Source organism: Pelophylax lessonae (assembly GCF_965119305.1).
Source record: "Pelophylax lessonae genome assembly, chromosome: 2".
Taxonomy (NCBI): Eukaryota; Metazoa; Chordata; class Amphibia; order Anura; family Ranidae; genus Pelophylax; species Pelophylax lessonae.
In genome coordinates this window covers 537,064,795-537,085,924 of record NC_138769.1, presented here as the reverse complement: position 1 = coordinate 537,085,924, position 21,130 = coordinate 537,064,795, and the positions used below count along the sequence as shown (strand labels likewise).

The 21,130-nt window shown below is 46.8% G+C and overlaps 1 protein-coding gene across 1 annotated transcript; it reads right to left on the bottom strand.

Moving 5' to 3' along the window:
* Positions 1–3,724: 3,724 nt before the first annotated feature.
* LOC309546714 (uncharacterized protein) lies at positions 3,725–20,879 on the bottom strand (the record flags this gene model as incomplete). The annotated part of the gene is made up of 3 exons (XM_082246420.1): positions 20,759–20,879; positions 20,570–20,671; positions 3,725–4,610 (listed from the first exon to the last, which is right to left on the bottom strand). Exons 1-3 carry the CDS (start codon positions 20,821–20,823, stop codon positions 3,725–3,727), a joined length of 1,053 nt encoding a protein of 350 aa, XP_082102546.1. The 5' UTR covers positions 20,824–20,879.
* Between the last annotated feature and the right edge of the window lie 251 nt (positions 20,880–21,130).

The window sequence follows — 21,130 nt, the reverse complement described above, 5'->3', positions numbered from 1 at the left end:
CTCGTACACACGCGTCAAAATTCGGCAGGGAATTTTCGTCCGACGACCGATCCGCCGATTTTCAGCTTGTTAGTATGATGCTTCCGACAACCGACTCCGGCTTTTCGGCCCAAAAATATCTGGTGTGCAGGCTATAAAATTTTTGTCCTCCGTCAAAACACGTCCGATTTTCGTGCAGTCAGTACAGATTTTGACAGGGAAAAATCTTATGAGCAAGACTGGGCATGCTCAGAGAAGAAAGAACACAAAGAAAGCAAACCAGCACATGACATCACTTCTGAAGTAGAATTTTGTCGTGCGGGAAAATTCTTGTGCAGTCTAGGCACATTCCACCCAACAAAACACCACTCTGGACAAAAGATGGGCGACCGGTCGGTGGAAATTCGTTCTGTGTGTACTAGGCTTTACACATGTGGTATCTCCATACTCAGGAGAAGTAGCAGAATGTATTTTGGGGTGTCATTTTTGCTATGCACATGCTATGTTTTAGAAATATCTTAGGCTCCGTTCACATGTGGGCGTTTTTGGGCGTTTTTGGAGCGTTTTTCTGCTCACTAATCAGCTCTCAAAACGCCCAACAAGACAAATCCCATTCATTGCAATGACCCCTGTTCACATCTGAGCGTTTTGACGCCCTAAGGAAAACGCCAAACGCTCAAAAAAGTACTTGAGCTTCTTTTTGGGCAGATCACAGGCGTTTTGTCCCATAGACATCAATGTAAAGTGTTATTTGGCGTTTCACAGGCGTTTTACAAGTGTTTTACAAACGTTTTGTTGCTCCTGATCAGCTCAAACAGCACAAATCTCCACCCAGCTCTCCACCCAGCTCTCCACCCAGCTCTCCACCCCCTTGGCACGCCTCTGTGAGCACATTGTCCAGGAAACATGGAAGAAACTAATTTCTTATTAGAAGAAGAATCTTTTATTGCTATTATTCGGACTTTTCCTTGTCTTTATGATACCAAAAATATCCATTATAAGAACAGGAATAAGAGGCAGAGGGCATGGGAGGAAATAGCTACTAAAGTTATTTCAGGGTGGTCGACATTGAGCAAGAAGCAGCAGCATGAGAAAGGTAAAGTGTTGTGTTCTGCATGTCTTGCCTTGTGTCTGATTTCATGTCTGCATCTTTACAACAGCATGTATGTGGGGGGAGATATGTGTTGCATTGCATATCAGTGTCCACCAGTGCCACATATCAGTGCCACAAATAAGTGTCCACCAGTGCCACAAATCAGTGCCACAAATCAGTGTCCAACAATGCCACAAATCAGTGCCGCAAATCAGTGTCCACCAGTGCCACAAATCAGTGCCGCAAATCAGTGTCCACTAGTGCCACATATCAGTGCCACAAATAAGTGTCCACCAGTGCCACAAATCAGTGCCGCAAATCAGTGTCCACTAGTGCCACATATCAGTGCCACAAATAAGTGTCCACCAGTGCCACAAATCAGTGTCCAACAATGCCACAAATCAGTGCCGCAAATCAGTGTCCACCAGTGCCACAAATCAGTGCCGCAAATCAGTGTCCACCAGTGCCACAAATCAGTGCCACAAGTCAGTGTCCACCAATGCCACATATAAGTGCCACAAATCAGTGTCCAACAATGCCACATATCAGTGCCACGTATCAGTGCCACAAATCAGTGTCCACCAGTGCCACGGATCAGTGCCGCAAATCAGTGCCGCAAATCAGTGTCCACCAGTGCCACATATCAGTGCCACAAATCAGTGTCCAAGAATGCCACAAATCAGTGCCGCAAATCAGTGTCCACCAGTGCCACAAATCAGTGCCGCAAATCAGTGTCCACCAGTGCCACAAATCAGTGCCGCAAATCAGTGTCCACCAGTGCCACAAATCAGTGCCACAAATCAGTGTCCAACAATGCCACAAATCAGTGCCGCAAATCAGTGTCCACCAGTGCCACATATCAGTGCCACAAATCAGTGTCCAAGAATTCCACAAATCAGTGCCGCAAATCAGTGTCCACCAGTGCCACAAATCAGTGCCACAAGTCAGTGTCCACCAATGCCACATATAAGTGCCACAAAACAGTGTCCAACAATGCCACATATCAGTGCCACGTATCAGTGCCACAAATCAGTGTCCACCAGTGCCACGTATCAGTGCCACAAATCTGTGTCCACCAGTGCCACATATCAGTGCCACATATGAGTGCCACAGATAAGTGTCCACCAGTGCCACGTATTAGTGCCACGAATAAGTTTCCACCAGTGCCACGTATCAGTGCCACGTATTAGTGCCACGAATAAGTGTCCACCAGTGCCACGTATCAGTGCCACGAATAAGTGTCCACCAGTGCCACGTATCAGTGCCACGTATTAGTGCCACGAATAAGTGTCCACCAGTGCCACGTATCAGTGCCACGTATTAGTGCCACGAATAAGTGTCCACCAGTGCCACGTATCAGTGCCACGTATTAGTGCCACGAATAAGTTTCCACCAGTGCCACGTATCAGTGCCACGTATTAGTGCCACGAATAAGTGTCCACCAGTGCCACGTATCAGTGCCACGTATTAGTGCCACGAATAAGTTTCCACCAGTGCCACGTATCAGTGCCACGTATTAGTGCCACGAATAAGTTTCCACCAGTGCCACGTATCAGTGCCACGTATTAGTGCCACGAATAAGTTTCCACCAGTGCCACGTATCAGTGCCACGTATCAGTGCCACGAATAAGTGTCCACCAGTGCCACGTATTAATGCCACGAATAAGTGTCCACCAGTGCCACGTATCATTGCCACGTATTAGTGCCACGAATAAGTGTCCACCAGTGCCACGTATCATTGCCACGTATTAGTGCCACGAATAAGTGTCCACCAGTGCCACGTATCAGTGCCACGTATTAGTGCCACGAATAAGTTTCCACCAGTGCCACGTATCAGTGCCACGTATTAGTGCCACGAATAAGTTTCCACCAGTGCCACGTATCAGTGCCACGTATTAGTGCCACGAATAAGTTTCCACCAGTGCCACGTATCAGTGCCACGTATTAGTGCCACGAATAAGTTTCCACCAGTGCCACGTATCAGTGCCACGTATCAGTGCCACGAATAAGTGTCCACCAGTGCCACGTATTAATGCCACGAATAAGTGTCCACCAGTGCCATGTATCATTGCCACGTATTAGTGCCACGAATAAGTGTCCACCAGTGCCACGTATCAGTGCCACGTATTAGTGGCACGAATAAGTGTCCACCAGTGCCACGTATCATTGCCACGTATTAGTGCCACGAATAAGTGTCCACCAGTGCCACGTATCAGTGCCACAAATCATTGTCCACCAGTGCCACATATCAGTGCCACACATGAGTGCCACAAATAAGTGTCCACCAGTGCCACGTATCAGTGCCACAAATCATTGCCACGTATCAGTGTCCACCAGTGCCACGTATCAGTGCCACCTGACTTGGGGCGACTTGAGAAGTCGCCCGAAAAGTCAGAGTAGTGTGAATGGAGTAGAGGGTTGTTTTTTTTTTAATAATGCTCTCGCTCTGGCTTTACTTTTTTTTCTTACCTTGTAGTTTAATTGCACAAACAAAATCCCTGGTCACATGACACCACAAATAAGCACTTTGTATGATACCATGAATGCACACCAATACAGAATGTTAGATTGCAATAATACCTTTATTTGAAATGATACCTTTAAATTTATTTAATGCACATCAATACAGAGATTGTCACTTATCAATTGTCATTAGCAATTTTCAATGGCTTCCATTTGCCATGGAACCTGTCCTGTGTTCATGAAGAAGTTGTTGAAGGTATCTCGAACATATGCACCAGTTGTGTTCCCACGACTCCCGCTCCATTGTGCCCTCTGCATTGTGTGCATTAAAGCATCTTCGAAGCACACACCATCCCGCTTCCTTACAAAATTATGTAAGATGCACGCTGCCTTGGCTGCGCATATTGCGTTTTCCATGTTGAGATTTATGACGCTGTGTAAAAATCGCCATTTGTTTGATAGCAGGCCAAAAGCACACTCAACCACTCTCCTTGCTCTGGTTAGCCTATAGTTGAACACCCTCTTCTCCACATTGAGGTTTCGGCTTGAGTATGGCCTTAGAAGGTGTTCATGAAGCGCAAACGCTTCATCCCCAACAAACACATAGGGGACAGGTGGACCATTGGTTCCCGGTAGTGGATTGTTATCAGGTAGGTCTAGGTTATTGTTACGTAGCATCTGGCCAAAAGTAGAATGCGCAAAGATGCTGGAGTCCGAACTACTCCCGTAAGAGCCAATATCAATGTAGCGGAAGCAATAATTGGCATCCACGACCGCCAATAGAACAAAAGAGAAATATTTTTTATAATTAAAATATTTTGTACCACTGTTAACTGGTTTAATTACTCGTATATGCTTGCCATCTATAGCTCCTACACAGTTTGGGAAATTGCATCTTTCCCAAAAGACTTTAGAAATAGAGAGCCACTCGTCCTCCTTAGGTTGGGCCATCTCCACATCATGTAAGACATCCCAGATTTTGGCACAAGTGTCCCGTATAATGTAGCTAGCTGTAGATTTCCCAATCATAAATGCAAAGTGTAAACTTGCCAGGGATTGACCAGTTGCTAAGTACCTGTGGAAAAGAAAAAAAAAAAACATAATTATTTTTTTTTTTTAACAGTTTTTCAACTTAAACGAAAATGGAAAAGCTTGAAGGACGCTTATGCCCGTTATAAGCGCCAGTTAAGGGAGTTCCGGAGTGGGCAGGCAGCTGAACAACCGCCGCAATATATTCATGCAAAAGACCTTGACTTTCTGTGGCCTTCACTACAAATGAACAAGTAGGTCATGTTACTTTGAAAGTTACATATAAAGTATGCATGCAGACATTCTAGAGCATGTTTTTTTTTCCACAGTACCCAGAGTTCCTGGAGCAACACAGCTCCTGAAGAAGAGGACGACAACGAAGCGGAGGAGAGTCAAGAAATACAAATTCAAGAACAACGAGAAATGCAATTTATGGACATGGCAGTACCGGACATGTCATTAATAGGGTTGAGCGGACACCTAGATGTCCGTGTTCGACGGGTTCGGCCGAACTTTAAAAAAAAGTCCGGGTCCGTGTCCCGGACTTTTACCGAACTTTTCCCGGACACCGAACCCCATTGAAGTCAATGGGGACCCGAACTTTAAGGCACTAAAATGGCTCTAAAACACCAAAGGAAAGGGCTAGAGTGCTGCAAATGGCAGCAAAACGTAATTAAGAGCATGGCAAGTGCTCTGCAAACAAATGTGGATAGGGAAATAACTTAAAACAACAAAAAAAAACAGAAAAATAAAACAATGTTCTTCTTCATCTCTGAAGGACGAGGCCCATATGGAGTAGGAGGGAGGTTGAGGTGGTGGTGGATGTGGCGGTGACATAGGCGTGCGCACAGGGTGTGCTGGGTGTGCCTGGGCACACCCTAATCACCTAGGGCACATAGCATTGCCAGTGAGGAGATGGGAAAGATCTCCCTGGGACCTGCTCTGCTCTATTTCTCCTTGCCTACAGGTACATGGCCCCGATACATTACTCTCCCTGCTGGCAAACACATGCATGTGTATTTCAACTTTGGGGTGCACACCTTAATGCAATAGGCTGCGCACACCTATGGGCGGTGTAGGTGGAAGCGGCGGTGGAGGAGGACCAGGGCCGGATTAACAGCATCATGGGCTTGGTGCTGAGGATTTTGAAGGGCCTTAAGGGCCGTGCCTTGCCATGCACCCAGAGGAGGAAGGGTGCAGCCATGCATGCCTAATTCAACATGGGATGCTGTCTCTGAAGCCCATAAACACATCCATGCATCGCCAACTGTCCCTCCTTGTCCGGCCTTCACGCTGTGTGGGGAGGTTCTGAGGGTGCTGCCTGGGGAAGCGAGCATAGAAGCCAGACTTCTGTGTTTACAAGTGACAGAAGAGCGGTAACAGTGAATATGGCCAACCCGGGGCCTATATAAAAGGTAGGGGCCTGGAGCTGCAGCTCCAATAGCCCCTACATTAATCTGGCCCTGAGGAGGAGGACGAGGTAGCCAACACTGCTTCTTTTCAAAAATTTTAAATGAGGGTACACCCCAAAAGAGTGAGAAAGAGCAAAAATGGAACAATGGGTGGGTAAGGTCGGTATCCATTGCTATTCTGCATAAGGTACGGAAAAGTCCCGTGGGATCCATGCCTGGTTCATTTTAATGAACGTGAGCTTGTCCACATTGTCTCTGGACAGGCGGCTGCGCTTGTCTGTTATAACGCCCCCAGCCGTGCTAAATACCCGTTCAGATAATACACTGGCTGCAGGGCACGCCAGCACCTCCAAGGCGTAAAGGGCAAGCTCAGGCCATGTGCCCAATTTGGAGACCCAGAAGTTGAAGGGGGCAGACCCGTCATTCACTACATGTAGGCGTGTGCACACATACTGCTCCACCATGTTGGTAAAATGCTGCCTCCTGCTAAGACGTTCCATCTGAGCTGCTGGTGCTGCTGTTTGTTGTGGCGTGCTGACAAAGCTTTTCCACATTTCGGCCATGCTAACCCTGCCTTCTGAGGTGCTGGCGGTGCCCTGGTTGCGTTGGCGACCTCCTCCTCCTCCTCCTCTGCCTTGTGCTTCCACTGTGGCCCCGCTGTCAGATGGGAATGCCAGCAGCATGGCGTCTACCAGCGTGCGCTTGTACTCGCGCATCTTGCGATCGCGCTCCAGTGAGTGAATTAAGGACGGTACGTTGTCCTTGTAACGGGGATCCAGCAGCGTGGCCACCCAGTAATCAGCACAAGTTAGAATGTGGGCAACTCGGCGGTCGTTGTGGAGACACTGCAGCATGTAATCGCTCATGTGTGCCAGGCTGCCCAGAGGCAACGAAAGGCTGTCCTCTGTGGGAGGTGTATCGTCCGTGTCCTCTGTATCCCCCCAGCCACGCACCAGTGATGGCCATGAGCTGGCCTGGGTGCCACCCTGCTGTGAACATGGTTCCATCTCCTCCTCCAGCTCCTCCTCCTCCTCATCCTCCTCATCCTCCAGAACTGTGCCCCTGCTGGACAATTGCGTCCCTGGCGTTTGCGTGTGCAGGAACCCACCCTCAGAGCCCCTTGCGAATGACTGCCCTGAAAGCCTTGGAAATGTTACCTCTTCATCCTCCTCCTCCTCCTCATCCTGTGCCACATCCTCTTCCATCATCGCCCGAATTGTTTTTTCAAGGAGGCATAGAAGTGGGATAGTTAAGCTGAGAACGGCGTCATTGCCACTGGCCATGTTGGTGGAGTACTCAAAACAGCGCAACAAGGCACACAGGTCTCGCATGGAGGCCCAGTTATTGGTGGTGAAGTGGTGCTGTTCCGCAGAGCGACTCACGCGTGCGTGCTGCAGCTGAAACTCCACTATGGCCTGCTGCTGCTCGCACAGTCTTTCCAGCATGTGCAAGGTGGAGTTCCACCTTGTGGGCACGTCACATATGAGGCGGTGAGCGGGAAGGCCGAAGTTACGCTGCAGCGCTGCCAGGCGAGCAGCAGCAGGGTGAGAACGCCGAAAGTGCGCACAAACGGCCCGCACTTTCTGCAGCAGCTCTGACATATCGGGGTAGTTTTTAAGGAACCTCTGCACCACCAAATTCAGCACATGCGCCAGGCAAGGGATGTGCGTCAAACCGGCTAGGCCCAGAGCTGCTATGAGATTTCGCCCGTTATCGCACACCACCAGGCCGGGCTTGAGGCTCGCTGGCAGCAACCACTCATTTGTCTGCTGTTCCATGCTCCTCCACAACTCCTGCGCGGTGTGTGGTTTGTCCCCCAAACAGGCAAGTTGTAAAACTGCCTGCTGTCGTTTACCCCTGGCCGTGCTGAAGTTGGTGGTGAAGGTGTTACGCTGTCCGGATGAGGAGGCGGTAGAGGATGAGGAAGCGGAGTAGGAGGAGTTAGGAACAGGAGGCAAACTGAAGCGCCCTGCAATCCTCGGTGGTGGAAGGACATGCGCCAAATTGCTATCCGCCTCAGGCCCATCCGCCACTGCATTTACCCAGTGTGCCGTTAGGGAGATATAACGCCCCTGACCGTGCTTACTGGTCCACGTATCCGTAGTTAGGTGGACCTTGGCACAGATGGCGTTGCGCAGTGCACACCTGATATTTTCCCCCACTTGGTTGTGCAGGGAAGGGATGGCTTGCCTGGAAAAGTAGTGGCGGCTGGGCACGACGTACTGTGGGACAGCCACCGACATAAGGTTTTTAAAACTGTGCGTCTCCACCAGACGGAATGACAGCATTTCAAAGGCCAATAATTTTGAAATGCTGGCATTCAGGGCCAGGGATCGCGGGTGGGTAGGGGGGTACTTCCTCTTCCTCTCAAGTGTTTGGGAGATGGAAAGCTGAACGCTTCCACGGGACATTGTGGAGATGGTTGTTGGTGACCCAGGTGGTGGTGTTGCTGACAGATCGTTTGTTTGCGGGGTGGCAGGTGCCGGTATCACTACAGATGTGGCTGGAGCGGCCGAGACTGCAGCAGAAGAGGAAGCAGGATGAGCCAGAGACGTTTCTTGGTTTTGAAGGTGTGTACTCCACTGCAGCTCGTGCTTTGCACTTAGATGCCTGATCATGCAGGTTGTGCTCAGGTTGAGAAGGTTTATGCCTCGCTTCAAGCTCTGATTGCACAGGGTGCAAACCACTCGTGTCCTGTCATCAGCACATTTTCTAAAGAACTTCCACGCTAGAGAACTCCTTTGAGCTGACTTTGGTGCGCTCGTTCCCTTGCTGCGTTGGGCAGTAGCGGGCGTAGTGTCTAGGGCACGGCCGCTCCGCTTCTGCACCCTGCTCCCTCTTCTGCTGTGCTGGTGGCTCTGTGCGACCACCGCCTCTTCCTCCAAACTACTCAGGTCACCTGCATGACGTTCATTCCATGTGGGGTCGAGGACCTCATCGTCCTCCACATCATCTTCCACCCAGTCTTCACCCCTGCCCTCCTTGTCGGTCTCCACAATGCTGAACGCCGCAGCAGTTGGCACCTGCGTTTCGTCATCATCGGAGACGTGCTGCGATGATCCTTGCATGTACTCATCTTGAGAAATAAGTGGTTGGGCATCGCTGCACTCAATCTCTTCCACTTCTGGGGCAGGGCTAGGTGGATGGCCCTGGGAAACCCTGCTGACAGAGTCCTCAAAAAGAATAAGAGACTGCTGTATGGCTTGGGGCTCAGACTGCTGGCCTGATTTGCAAGGGGGTGAGGTGAAAGACGGTTGGACATTGGCTGCAGGTGCCAACTCTGACCTTTCTGCAGTAGACTGGGTGGGAGACAATGTGAAGGAACTGGAGGCACTGTCAGCAGCAAACCAATCTACTATCGCCTCAACTTGTTCTGGCCTCATCACTTCTAGGGGCGTTTGATGCCCTACCAAATACTGATGCAGGTTCTGTCGCCTACTCACACTTGAGGAAGGTGTTTCACTTGTGCGTGTAGCTGGCACAGATCGACCACGTCCTCTCCTTGCAACAGGAGCTCTACCAGCAGCACCACGACCCAGGCCACGGCCCTTATTTGACGGTCTCCTCATATTTCTGTAATTTAAGATCTTGCCCTAGAAAGGTTTTTATTGAATAGCGGAATAGGAAATATGATCCAAAAAAGTGTATGTATCTCGCACGTACAAAACCACACTAGGCCCCAATTACTATTGTTTCTACCCCTAAAAGGATGGATGAGGAGTAGGAGGAGTATGGAACAGACAGCACCCTCAAATCTTCAGAAGTATGAGATGAACCCCAAAAACTTGGAAAGGTGGATCTCACACGTACCGACACAGACTATCCCGCAATTCAATTGATCCTCAAAGGTTTTTATTGAATAGCGGAATAGGAAATATGATCAAAAAAAGTGTATGTATCTCGCACGTACACAACCACACTAGGCCCCAATTACTATTGTTTGTACCCCTAAAAGGATGGATGAGGAGTAGGAGGAGGAGTATGGAACAGGCAGCACCCTCAAATCTTCAGAAGTATGAGATGAACCCCAAAAACTTGGAAAGGTGGATCTCACACGTACCGACACAGACTATCCCGCAATTCAATTGATCCTCAAAGGTTTTTATTGAATAGCGGAATAGGAAATATGATCAAAAAAAGTGTATGTATCTCGCACGTACACAACCACACTAGGCCCCAATTACTATTGTTTGTACCCCTAAAAGGATGGTTGAGCAGTAGGAGCAGGAGTATGGAACAGGCAGCACCCTCAAATCTTCAGAAGTATGAGATGAACCCCAACAACTTGGAAAGGTGGATCTCACACGTACCGACACAGACTATCTCGCAATTGAATTGATCCCCAAAGGTTTTAATTGAATAGCGGAATAGAAAATATGATCAAAAAGAAAGTGTATGTATCTCGCACGTACACCACCACACTAGGCCCCAACTACTATTGTTTGTACCCCTAAAAGGATGGTTGAGCAGTAGGAGGAGGAGTATGGAACAGGCAGCACCCTCAAATCTTCAGAAGTATGAGATGAACCCCAAAAACTTGGAAAGGTGGATCTCTCTCACACGTACCAACACAGACTATCCCCCAATTTAACTGATCCCCAAAGGTTTTTGATTAAATAGCGGAATAGAAAATATGATCCAAAAAAAGTGTATGTATATCACACGTACACAACCACACTAGGCCCCAATTACTATTGTTTGTACCCCTAAAAGGCTAGATGAGGAGTAGGGGGGGTATGGAACAGGCAGCACCCTCAAACCTTCAGAAGTATGAGATGAACCCCAACAACTTGGAAAGGTGGATCTCTCTCACACGTACCAACACAGACTATCCCCCAATTTAACTGATCCCCAAAGGTTTTTGATTAAATAGCGGAATAGAAAATATGATCCAAAAAAAGTGTATGTATATCACACGTACACAACCACACTAGGCCCCAATTACTATTGTTTGTACCCCTAAAAGGCTAGATGAGGAGTAGGGGGGGTATGGAACAGGCAGCACCCTCAAATCTTCAGAAGTATGAGATGAACCCCAAAAACTTGGAAAGGTGGATCTCTCTCACACGTACCAACACAGACTATCCCCCAATTTAACTGATCCCCAAAGGTTTTTGATTAAATAGCGGAATAGAAAATATGATCCAAAAAAAGTGTATGTATATCACACGTACACAACCACACTAGGCCCCAATTACTATTGTTTGTACCCCTAAAAGGCTAGATGAGGAGTAGGGGGAGTATGGAACAGGCAGCACCCTCAAACCTTCAGAAGTATGAGATGAACCCCAACAACTTGGAAAGGTGGATCTCTCTCACACGTACCAACACAGACTATCCCCCAATTTAACTGATCCCCAAAGGTTTTTGATTAAATAGCGGAATAGAAAATATGATCCAAAAAAAGTGTATGTATATCACAAGTACACAACCACACTGGGCCCCAATTACTATTGTTTGTACCCCTAAAAGGCTAGATGAGGAGTAGGGGGAGTATGGAACAGGCAGCACCCTCAAACCTTCAGAAGTATGAGATGAACCCCAACAACTTGGAAAGGTGGATCTCTCTCACACGTACCAACACAGACTATCCCCCAATTTAACTGATCCCCAAAGGTTTTTGATTAAATAGCGGAATAGAAAATATGATCCAAAAAAAGTGTATGTATATCACACGTACACAACCACACTAGGCCCCAATTACTATTGTTTGTACCCCTAAAAGGCTAGATGAGGAGTAGGGGGGGTATGGAACAGGCAGCACCCTCAAACCTTCAGAAGTATGAGATGAACCCCAACAACTTGGAAAGGTGGATCTCTCTCACACGTACCAACACAGACTATCCCCCAATTTAACTGATCCCCAAAGGTTTTTGATTAAATAGCGGAATAGAAAATATGATCCAAAAAAAGTGTATGTATATCACACGTACACAACCACACTAGGCCCCAATTACTATTGTTTGTACCCCTAAAAGGCTAGGAGTAGGGGGAGTATGGAACAGGCAGCACCCTCAAATCTTCAGAAGTATGAGATGAACCCCAACAACTTGGAAAGGTGGATCTCTCTCACACGTACCAACACAGACTATCCCCCAATTTAACTGATCCCCAAAGGTTTTTGATTAAATAGCGGAATAGAAAATATGATCCAAAAAAAGTGTATGTATATCACACGTACACAACCACACTAGGCCCCAATTACTATTGTTTGTACCCCTAAAAGGCTAGATGAGGAGTAGGGGGAGTATGGAACAGGCAGCACCCTCAAACCTTCAGAAGTATGAGATGAACCCCAACAACTTGGAAAGGTGGATCTCTCTCACACGTACCAACACAGACTATCCCCCAATTTAACTGATCCCCAAAGGTTTTTGATTAAATAGCGGAATAGAAAATATGATCCAAAAAAAGTGTATGTATATCACACGTACACAACCACACTAGGCCCCAATTACTATTGTTTGTACCCCTAAAAGGCTAGATGAGGAGTAGGGGGGGTATGGAACAGGCAGCACCCTCAAACCTTCAGAAGTATGAGATGAACCCCAACAACTTGGAAAGGTGGATCTCTCTCACACGTACCAACACAGACTATCCCCCAATTTAACTGATCCCCAAAGGTTTTTGATTAAATAGCGGAATAGAAAATATGATCCAAAAAAAGTGTATGTATATCACACGTACACAACCACACTGGGCCCCAATTACTATTGTTTGTACCCCTAAAAGGCTAGATGAGGAGTAGGGGGAGTATGGAACAGGCAGCACCCTCAAACCTTCAGAAGTATGAGATGAACCCCAACAACTTGGAAAGGTGGATCTCTCTCACACGTACCAACACAGACTATCCCCCAATTTAACTGATCCCCAAAGGTTTTTGATTAAATAGCGGAATAGAAAATATGATCCAAAAAAAGTGTATGTATATCACACGTACACAACCACACTAGGCCCCAATTACTATTGTTTGTACCCCTAAAAGGCTAGATGAGGAGTAGGGGGAGTATGGAACAGGCAGCACCCTCAAACCTTCAGAAGTATGAGATGAACCCCAACAACTTGGAAAGGTGGATCTCTCTCACACGTACCAACACAGACTATCCCCCAATTTAACTGATCCCCAAAGGTTTTTGATTAAATAGCGGAATAGAAAATATGATCCAAAAAAAGTGTATGTATATCACACGTACACAACCACACTAGGCCCCAATTACTATTGTTTGTACCCCTAAAAGGCTAGATGAGGAGTAGGGGGGGTATGGAACAGGCAGCACCCTCAAACCTTCAGAAGTATGAGATGAACCCCAACAACTTGGAAAGGTGGATCTCTCTCACACGTACCAACACAGACTATCCCCCAATTTAACTGATCCCCAAAGGTTTTTGATTAAATAGCGGAATAGAAAATATGATCCAAAAAAAGTGTATGTATATCACACGTACACAACCACACTAGGCCCCAATTACTATTGTTTGTACCCCTAAAAGGCTAGATGAGGAGTAGGGGGGGTATGGAACAGGCAGCACCCTCAAATCTTCAGAAGTATGAGATGAACCCCAAAAACTTGGAAAGGTGGATCTCTCTCACACGTACCAACACAGACTATCCCCCAATTTAACTGATCCCCAAAGGTTTTTGATTAAATAGCGGAATAGAAAATATGATCCAAAAAAAGTGTATGTATATCACACGTACACAACCACACTAGGCCCCAATTACTATTGTTTGTACCCCTAAAAGGCTAGATGAGGAGTAGGGGGAGTATGGAACAGGCAGCACCCTCAAACCTTCAGAAGTATGAGATGAACCCCAACAACTTGGAAAGGTGGATCTCTCTCACACGTACCAACACAGACTATCCCCCAATTTAACTGATCCCCAAAGGTTTTTGATTAAATAGCGGAATAGAAAATATGATCCAAAAAAAGTGTATGTATATCACACGTACACAACCACACTGGGCCCCAATTACTATTGTTTGTACCCCTAAAAGGCTAGATGAGGAGTAGGGGGAGTATGGAACAGGCAGCACCCTCAAACCTTCAGAAGTATGAGATGAACCCCAACAACTTGGAAAGGTGGATCTCTCTCACACGTACCAACACAGACTATCCCCCAATTTAACTGATCCCCAAAGGTTTTTGATTAAATAGCGGAATAGAAAATATGATCCAAAAAAAGTGTATGTATATCACACGTACACAACCACACTAGGCCCCAATTACTATTGTTTGTACCCCTAAAAGGCTAGATGAGGAGTAGGGGGGGTATGGAACAGGCAGCACCCTCAAACCTTCAGAAGTATGAGATGAACCCCAACAACTTGGAAAGGTGGATCTCTCTCACACGTACCAACACAGACTATCCCCCAATTTAACTGATCCCCAAAGGTTTTTGATTAAATAGCGGAATAGAAAATATGATCCAAAAAAAGTGTATGTATATCACACGTACACAACCACACTAGGCCCCAATTACTATTGTTTGTACCCCTAAAAGGCTAGATGAGGAGTAGGGGGAGTATGGAACAGGCAGCACCCTCAAACCTTCAGAAGTATGAGATGAACCCCAACAACTTGGAAAGGTGGATCTCTCTCACACGTACCAACACAGACTATCCCCCAATTTAACTGATCCCCAAAGGTTTTTGATTAAATAGCGGAATAGAAAATATGATCCAAAAAAAGTGTATGTATATCACACGTACACAACCACACTAGGCCCCAATTACTATTGTTTGTACCCCTAAAAGGCTAGATGAGGAGTAGGGGGGGTATGGAACAGGCAGCACCCTCAAACCTTCAGAAGTATGAGATGAACCCCAACAACTTGGAAAGGTGGATCTCTCTCACACGTACCAACACAGACTATCCCCCAATTTAACTGATCCCCAAAGGTTTTTGATTAAATAGCGGAATAGAAAATATGATCCAAAAAAAGTGTATGTATATCACACGTACACAACCACACTAGGCCCCAATTACTATTGTTTGTACCCCTAAAAGGCTAGATGAGGAGTAGGGGGGGTATGGAACAGGCAGCACCCTCAAATCTTCAGAAGTATGAGATGAACCCCAAAAACTTGGAAAGGTGGATCTCTCTCACACGTACCAACACAGACTATCCCCCAATTTAACTGATCCCCAAAGGTTTTTGATTAAATAGCGGAATAGAAAATATGATCCAAAAAAAGTGTATGTATATCACACGTACACAACCACACTAGGCCCCAATTACTATTGTTTGTACCCCTAAAAGGCTAGATGAGGAGTAGGGGGAGTATGGAACAGGCAGCACCCTCAAACCTTCAGAAGTATGAGATGAACCCCAACAACTTGGAAAGGTGGATCTCTCTCACACGTACCAACACAGACTATCCCCCAATTTAACTGATCCCCAAAGGTTTTTGATTAAATAGCGGAATAGAAAATATGATCCAAAAAAAGTGTATGTATATCACACGTACACAACCACACTGGGCCCCAATTACTATTGTTTGTACCCCTAAAAGGCTAGATGAGGAGTAGGGGGAGTATGGAACAGGCAGCACCCTCAAACCTTCAGAAGTATGAGATGAACCCCAACAACTTGGAAAGGTGGATCTCTCTCACACGTACCAACACAGACTATCCCCCAATTTAACTGATCCCCAAAGGTTTTTGATTAAATAGCGGAATAGAAAATATGATCCAAAAAAAGTGTATGTATATCACACGTACACAACCACACTAGGCCCCAATTACTATTGTTTGTACCCCTAAAAGGCTAGATGAGGAGTAGGGGGGGTATGGAACAGGCAGCACCCTCAAACCTTCAGAAGTATGAGATGAACCCCAACAACTTGGAAAGGTGGATCTCTCTCACACGTACCAACACAGACTATCCCCCAATTTAACTGATCCCCAAAGGTTTTTGATTAAATAGCGGAATAGAAAATATGATCCAAAAAAAGTGTATGTATATCACACGTACACAACCACACTAGGCCCCAATTACTATTGTTTGTACCCCTAAAAGGCTAGATGAGGAGTAGGGGGAGTATGGAACAGGCAGCACCCTCAAATCTTCAGAAGTATGAGATTGTGTTCACTGTACCCCACAAAGATTGAGTTCACTGCACCCCACAATGATTGTGTTCACTGCACCCCACAAAGATTGTGTTCACTGCACCTCACAAAGATTGTGTTCACTGTACCCCCCAAAGATTGTGTTCACTGCACCCCACAAAGATTCTGTTCACTGTACCCCACAAAGATTGTGTTCACTGCACCCTAAAAGGATGTTGTTCACTGCACCCCACAAAGATTGTGTTCACTGCACCCTAAAAGGATGTTGTTCACTGCACCCCAAAAAGATTGTGTTCACTGTACCCCCCCAAAGATTGTGTTCACTGCACCCCACAAAGATTGTGTTCACTGCACCCCAAAAAGATTGTGTTCACTGTACCCCCCAAAGATTGTGTTCACTGCACCCCAAAAAGATTGTGTTCACTGTACCCCCCAAAGATTGTGTTCACTGCACCCCACAAAGATTCTGTTCACTGTACCCCACAAAGATTGTGTTCACTGCACCCCAAAAAGATTGTGTTCACTGTACCCCCCCAAAGATTGTGTTCACTGCACCCCACAAAGATTCTGTTCACTGCACCCCACAAAGGATTTTGTTCACTGCACCCCAAAAAGATTGTGTTCACTGCACCCCAAAAAGGATTTTGATCACTGCACCCCAAAAAGGATGTTGTTCACTGCACCCCAAAAATGATTTTGTTCACTCCACCCCAAAAAGATTGTGTTCACTGCACCCCACAAAGATTGTGTTCACTGCACCCCAAAAAGATTGTGTTCACTGTACCCCCCAAAGATTGTGTTCACTGCACCCCACAAAGATTCTGTTCACTGTACCCCACAAAGATTGTGTTCACTGCACCCCAAAAAGATTGTGTTCACTGCACCCCAAAAAGGATGTTGTTCACTGCACCCCAAAAAGGATGTTGTTCACTCCACCCCAAAAAGATTGTGTTCACTGCACCCCACAAAGATTGTGTTCACTGCACCCCAAAAAGATTGTGTTCACTGCACCCCAAAAATGATTTTGTTCACTGCACCCCAAAAAGGATTTTGTTCACTGCACCCCAAAAAGGATGTTGTTCACTCCACCCCAAAAAGATTGTGTTCACTGCACCCCAAAAAGATTGTGTTCACTGCACCCCACAAAGGATTGTGTTCACTGCACCCCAAAAAGATTGTGTTCACTGCACCCCAAAAAGGATGTTGTTCACTGCACCCCAAAAAGGATTTTGTTCACTGCACCCCAAAAAGATTGTGTTCACTGCACCCCACAAAGGATTTTGTTCACTGCACCCCACAAAGATTGTGTTCACTGCACACCAAAAAGGATTGTGTTCACTGCACCCCAAAAAGATTTTGTTCACTGCACCCCAAAAAGATTGTGTTCACTGCAGCCCAAAAAGATTGTGTTCACTGCAGCCCAAAAAGATTGTGTTCACTGCAGCTCACACACAGAAAAATGGATGTGGATCACTGACACCTGCCTATCTCCAATCCCACACCACACAGCAATATCGATTGTAGTTTGTAGAACACAGTTTCCCTAAAATTCAGCAGACTCTGTCCCTAACAGGATTGAGAAGAGATCGTAGATCAGGATTGAGTGCAGATTCACCCCACCCCCCACACAGCAATATCGATTGTAGTTTGTAGAAGACACTGACCCTATAATTCAGCAGACTCTATCCCTAAAATGCCTACAACTCGCCCTGCCTAAACACTCAGACCTGTCCCTCAATTCTATCCGGACACAAATGTTTTTTTCCTGCCTATCTTTCCCTAATCAGCAGCCAGCACATTGATGTGTGCTCTGTCCCTTAGCTAAGCAGCAGAATGACGCTGCTGCGGCGGCTGCCTCGAACTTATAAAGACTTGGTCACATGCTTCAGACGGCCAATCACAGCTACTAAGACATATGCAGGCATGGCTGGGATGGCTTAAGGCACACCAGTTAAACGATTGTTGATTGGCTGTTGAAAGCCCGCCATGAAAAGAGCGCCAAAGCATGCAAAACCCGGAAATAAAACGACCGAACACGGATTTTTACCCGAACATACAGTAAAGTGTCCGTGTCCGTGTTCGGGTAAAAAAAATCCAATTATTCGGTACGAACACGAATAATACAGTCCGTGTTCGCTCAACACTAGTCATTAACTGACTTAGCATCTCCCTCCCTTGAAATGCCAGTTCCAGATAATACAGAACCCCAAGTAGAAGAAAGACCTTTGACAGAGGTATCAAGAACAAGTCAAATTCCTAACAGACCATCGGCCAGCCCTGAAATGCTTCCCCCCCCTGCTGCGACACTACGGCGAGCAACCACAAGGCCACCAAAACTAAGGAATGATAGATATAACCAAATAGTGGGCATGATGTCGCAATTTGTACAAAGAAGGGAGGAAAAACCTACAGTTATGTTTCTAAGAAGTCTGGAGCCATTTGTTGACAAGGTGCCTGAATCGAGGCAGATAGCAATGCGGAAGGCAATCCTTGACTGTATTTCCTCCTTCATCCCCTCAGATGACCCACCCTGCCCATCTTCAGCACCTTCCCAAATTACCTCAGCACCTTCCCAAATTACCTCAGCACCTTCCCAAATTACCTGTCCTCCACGTACTTACCACCATGCACCATCCACATTCGCACCACCACCACCGCCAACACGACCACCTCCCTACTCCGGTTTTCCCCATTACCCAAACCCCTCTTCTGCTCCATCCCCATACTTTAATACACAGGGAGCAATGTTTGACAATTTATGCCCAAGCTCCCCTACATTTCATAATTTGTAATTTTTTTTGTATACAGTTTTCGGTTGCAACATTCATGTTTGCTCAGTACACTCTCCTGTGTTCAACAGTTGTTATTATTTAGCATAGAGTTCTATGCAATTCAGCATATTAAAAAAATTAAAAAAAAATGTACCACAAGTACAAATGTTGTGTTGGTGTCTCTATTTTATTCATACGGGGTATAGCATGGCTTATTCATAGGGGTAGAGCATGGATGCTCAACTTGTGGCCCTCCATCAGTTGTGGGACTAAAAATCACATAATATCTGCGCCTTTGGGAGTCTCATGCTTGTAACTGTCAGCAGCTTGCAATGGTTAATGGGACTTTTAGTTCTGCAAAAGCTGCAGGGCCACAGGATCAGCAATACCTGGGGTAGAGGACAAGGGGGAGGAGGTTGGAGGTCTTTGGAGTGTGGGAGTAAACCCACGCAGGCACAGGGAGAACATACAAACTCCAGGCAGGTAGTGTCGTGGTTGGGATTCCAACCAGTGACACTCTTGCGGGTGCACATGGTGGGTGGAAAGGGAGGTGTTTGTACGTGGCACTGGTGGACACTTATTCGTGGCACTGATTCGTGGCACTGATACGTGGCACTGGTGGACACTTATTCGTGGCACTGATACGTGGCACTGTTGGACACTTATTCGTGGCACTGATACGTGGCACTGGTGGACACTTATTCGTGGCACTGATACGTGGCACTGGTGGACACTTATTCGTGGCACTGATTCGTGGCACTGATACGTGGCACTGGTGGACACTTATTCGTGGCACTAATACGTGGCAATGATACGTGGCACTGATACGTGGCACTGGTGGACACTTATTCGTGGCACTAATACGTGGCACTGATACGTGGCACTGGTGGACACTTATTCGTGGCACTAATACGTGGCAATGATACGTGGCACTTATACGTGGCACTGGTGGACACTTATTCGTGGCACTGATTCGTGGCACTGATACGTGGCACTGGTGGACACTTATTCGTGGCACTAATACGTGGCAATGATACGTGGCACTTATACGTGGCACTGGTGGACACTTATTCGTGGCACTGATACGTGGCACTGGTGGACATTTATTCGTGGCACTGATTCGTGGCACTGATACGTGGCACTGGTGGACACTTATTCGTGGCACTAATACGTGGCAATGATACGTGGCACTTATACGTGGCACTGGTGGACACTTATTCGTGGCACTAATACGTGGCAATGATACGTGGCACTGGTGGACACTTATTCGTGGCACTAATACGTGGCAATGATACGTGGCACTTATACGTGGCACTGGTGGACACTTATTCGTGGCACTGATACGTGGCACTGGTGGACACTTATTCGTGGCACTGATTCGTGGCACTGATACGTGGCACTGGTGGACACTTATTCGTGGCACTAATACGTGGCACTGATACGTGGCACTGGTGGACACTTATTCGTGGCACTGATACGTGGCACTGGTGGACACTTATTCGTGGCACTGATACGTGGCACTGGTGGACACTTATTCGTGGCACTGATTCGTGGCACTGATACGTGGCACTGGTGGACACTTATTCGTGGCACTGATACGTGGCACTGGTGGACACTTATTCGTGGCACTGATACGTGGCACTGGTGGACACTTATTCGTGGCACTGATATGTGGCACTGATTGTAAGTGGAGTAGGGTGAGGGAGATGGGGTTTGAGAGATGGGGGATGGGGACGTGGGTTGTTGCTTACCGCAGTGTAATGATCAGCCTTTCCACAGGTGGAATACAGTCACGAAAATCAGTGTCTTGTCGCTGAAGATGTGCAGAGAGTAACTCCAGCAACTCATCAAAACTGTACAATATAATATTGATTGTTAGTGGGCAAATAATATATCATTCATAGTACAAGCTTATTGAGGATATTAGGAGATGTACCCACCTTTTTACTGACATCCGTGTGTATTGAAAAAATTTGTCCTCGTGCACACGAAGGTCATCATACATTGCCCAGAACTGGCCACGCTGTCGCCGATTAGCAATCACAGGATGGACCCAGTATTGTCGATTACTCTCTTCCTTCTCTTCCTCCAGCATCAGAAGTGCAAGTGATGCACAAAACAGAAATCCTCTTTCATTGTCGTCCATTTTAAGCAGCAGAGAACTCACACAGACAAAAAAGAACACAACAAAATGAAGAAGAGGAGGTCCCTGGGAGGTCCAATGCAGGGGAGGAGGTCCCTGGGAGGTTCCTTTGCAAATTTTGTAAACAAAACACAATGCTTTTCATTGGCCAAGTCACTACACATAAACG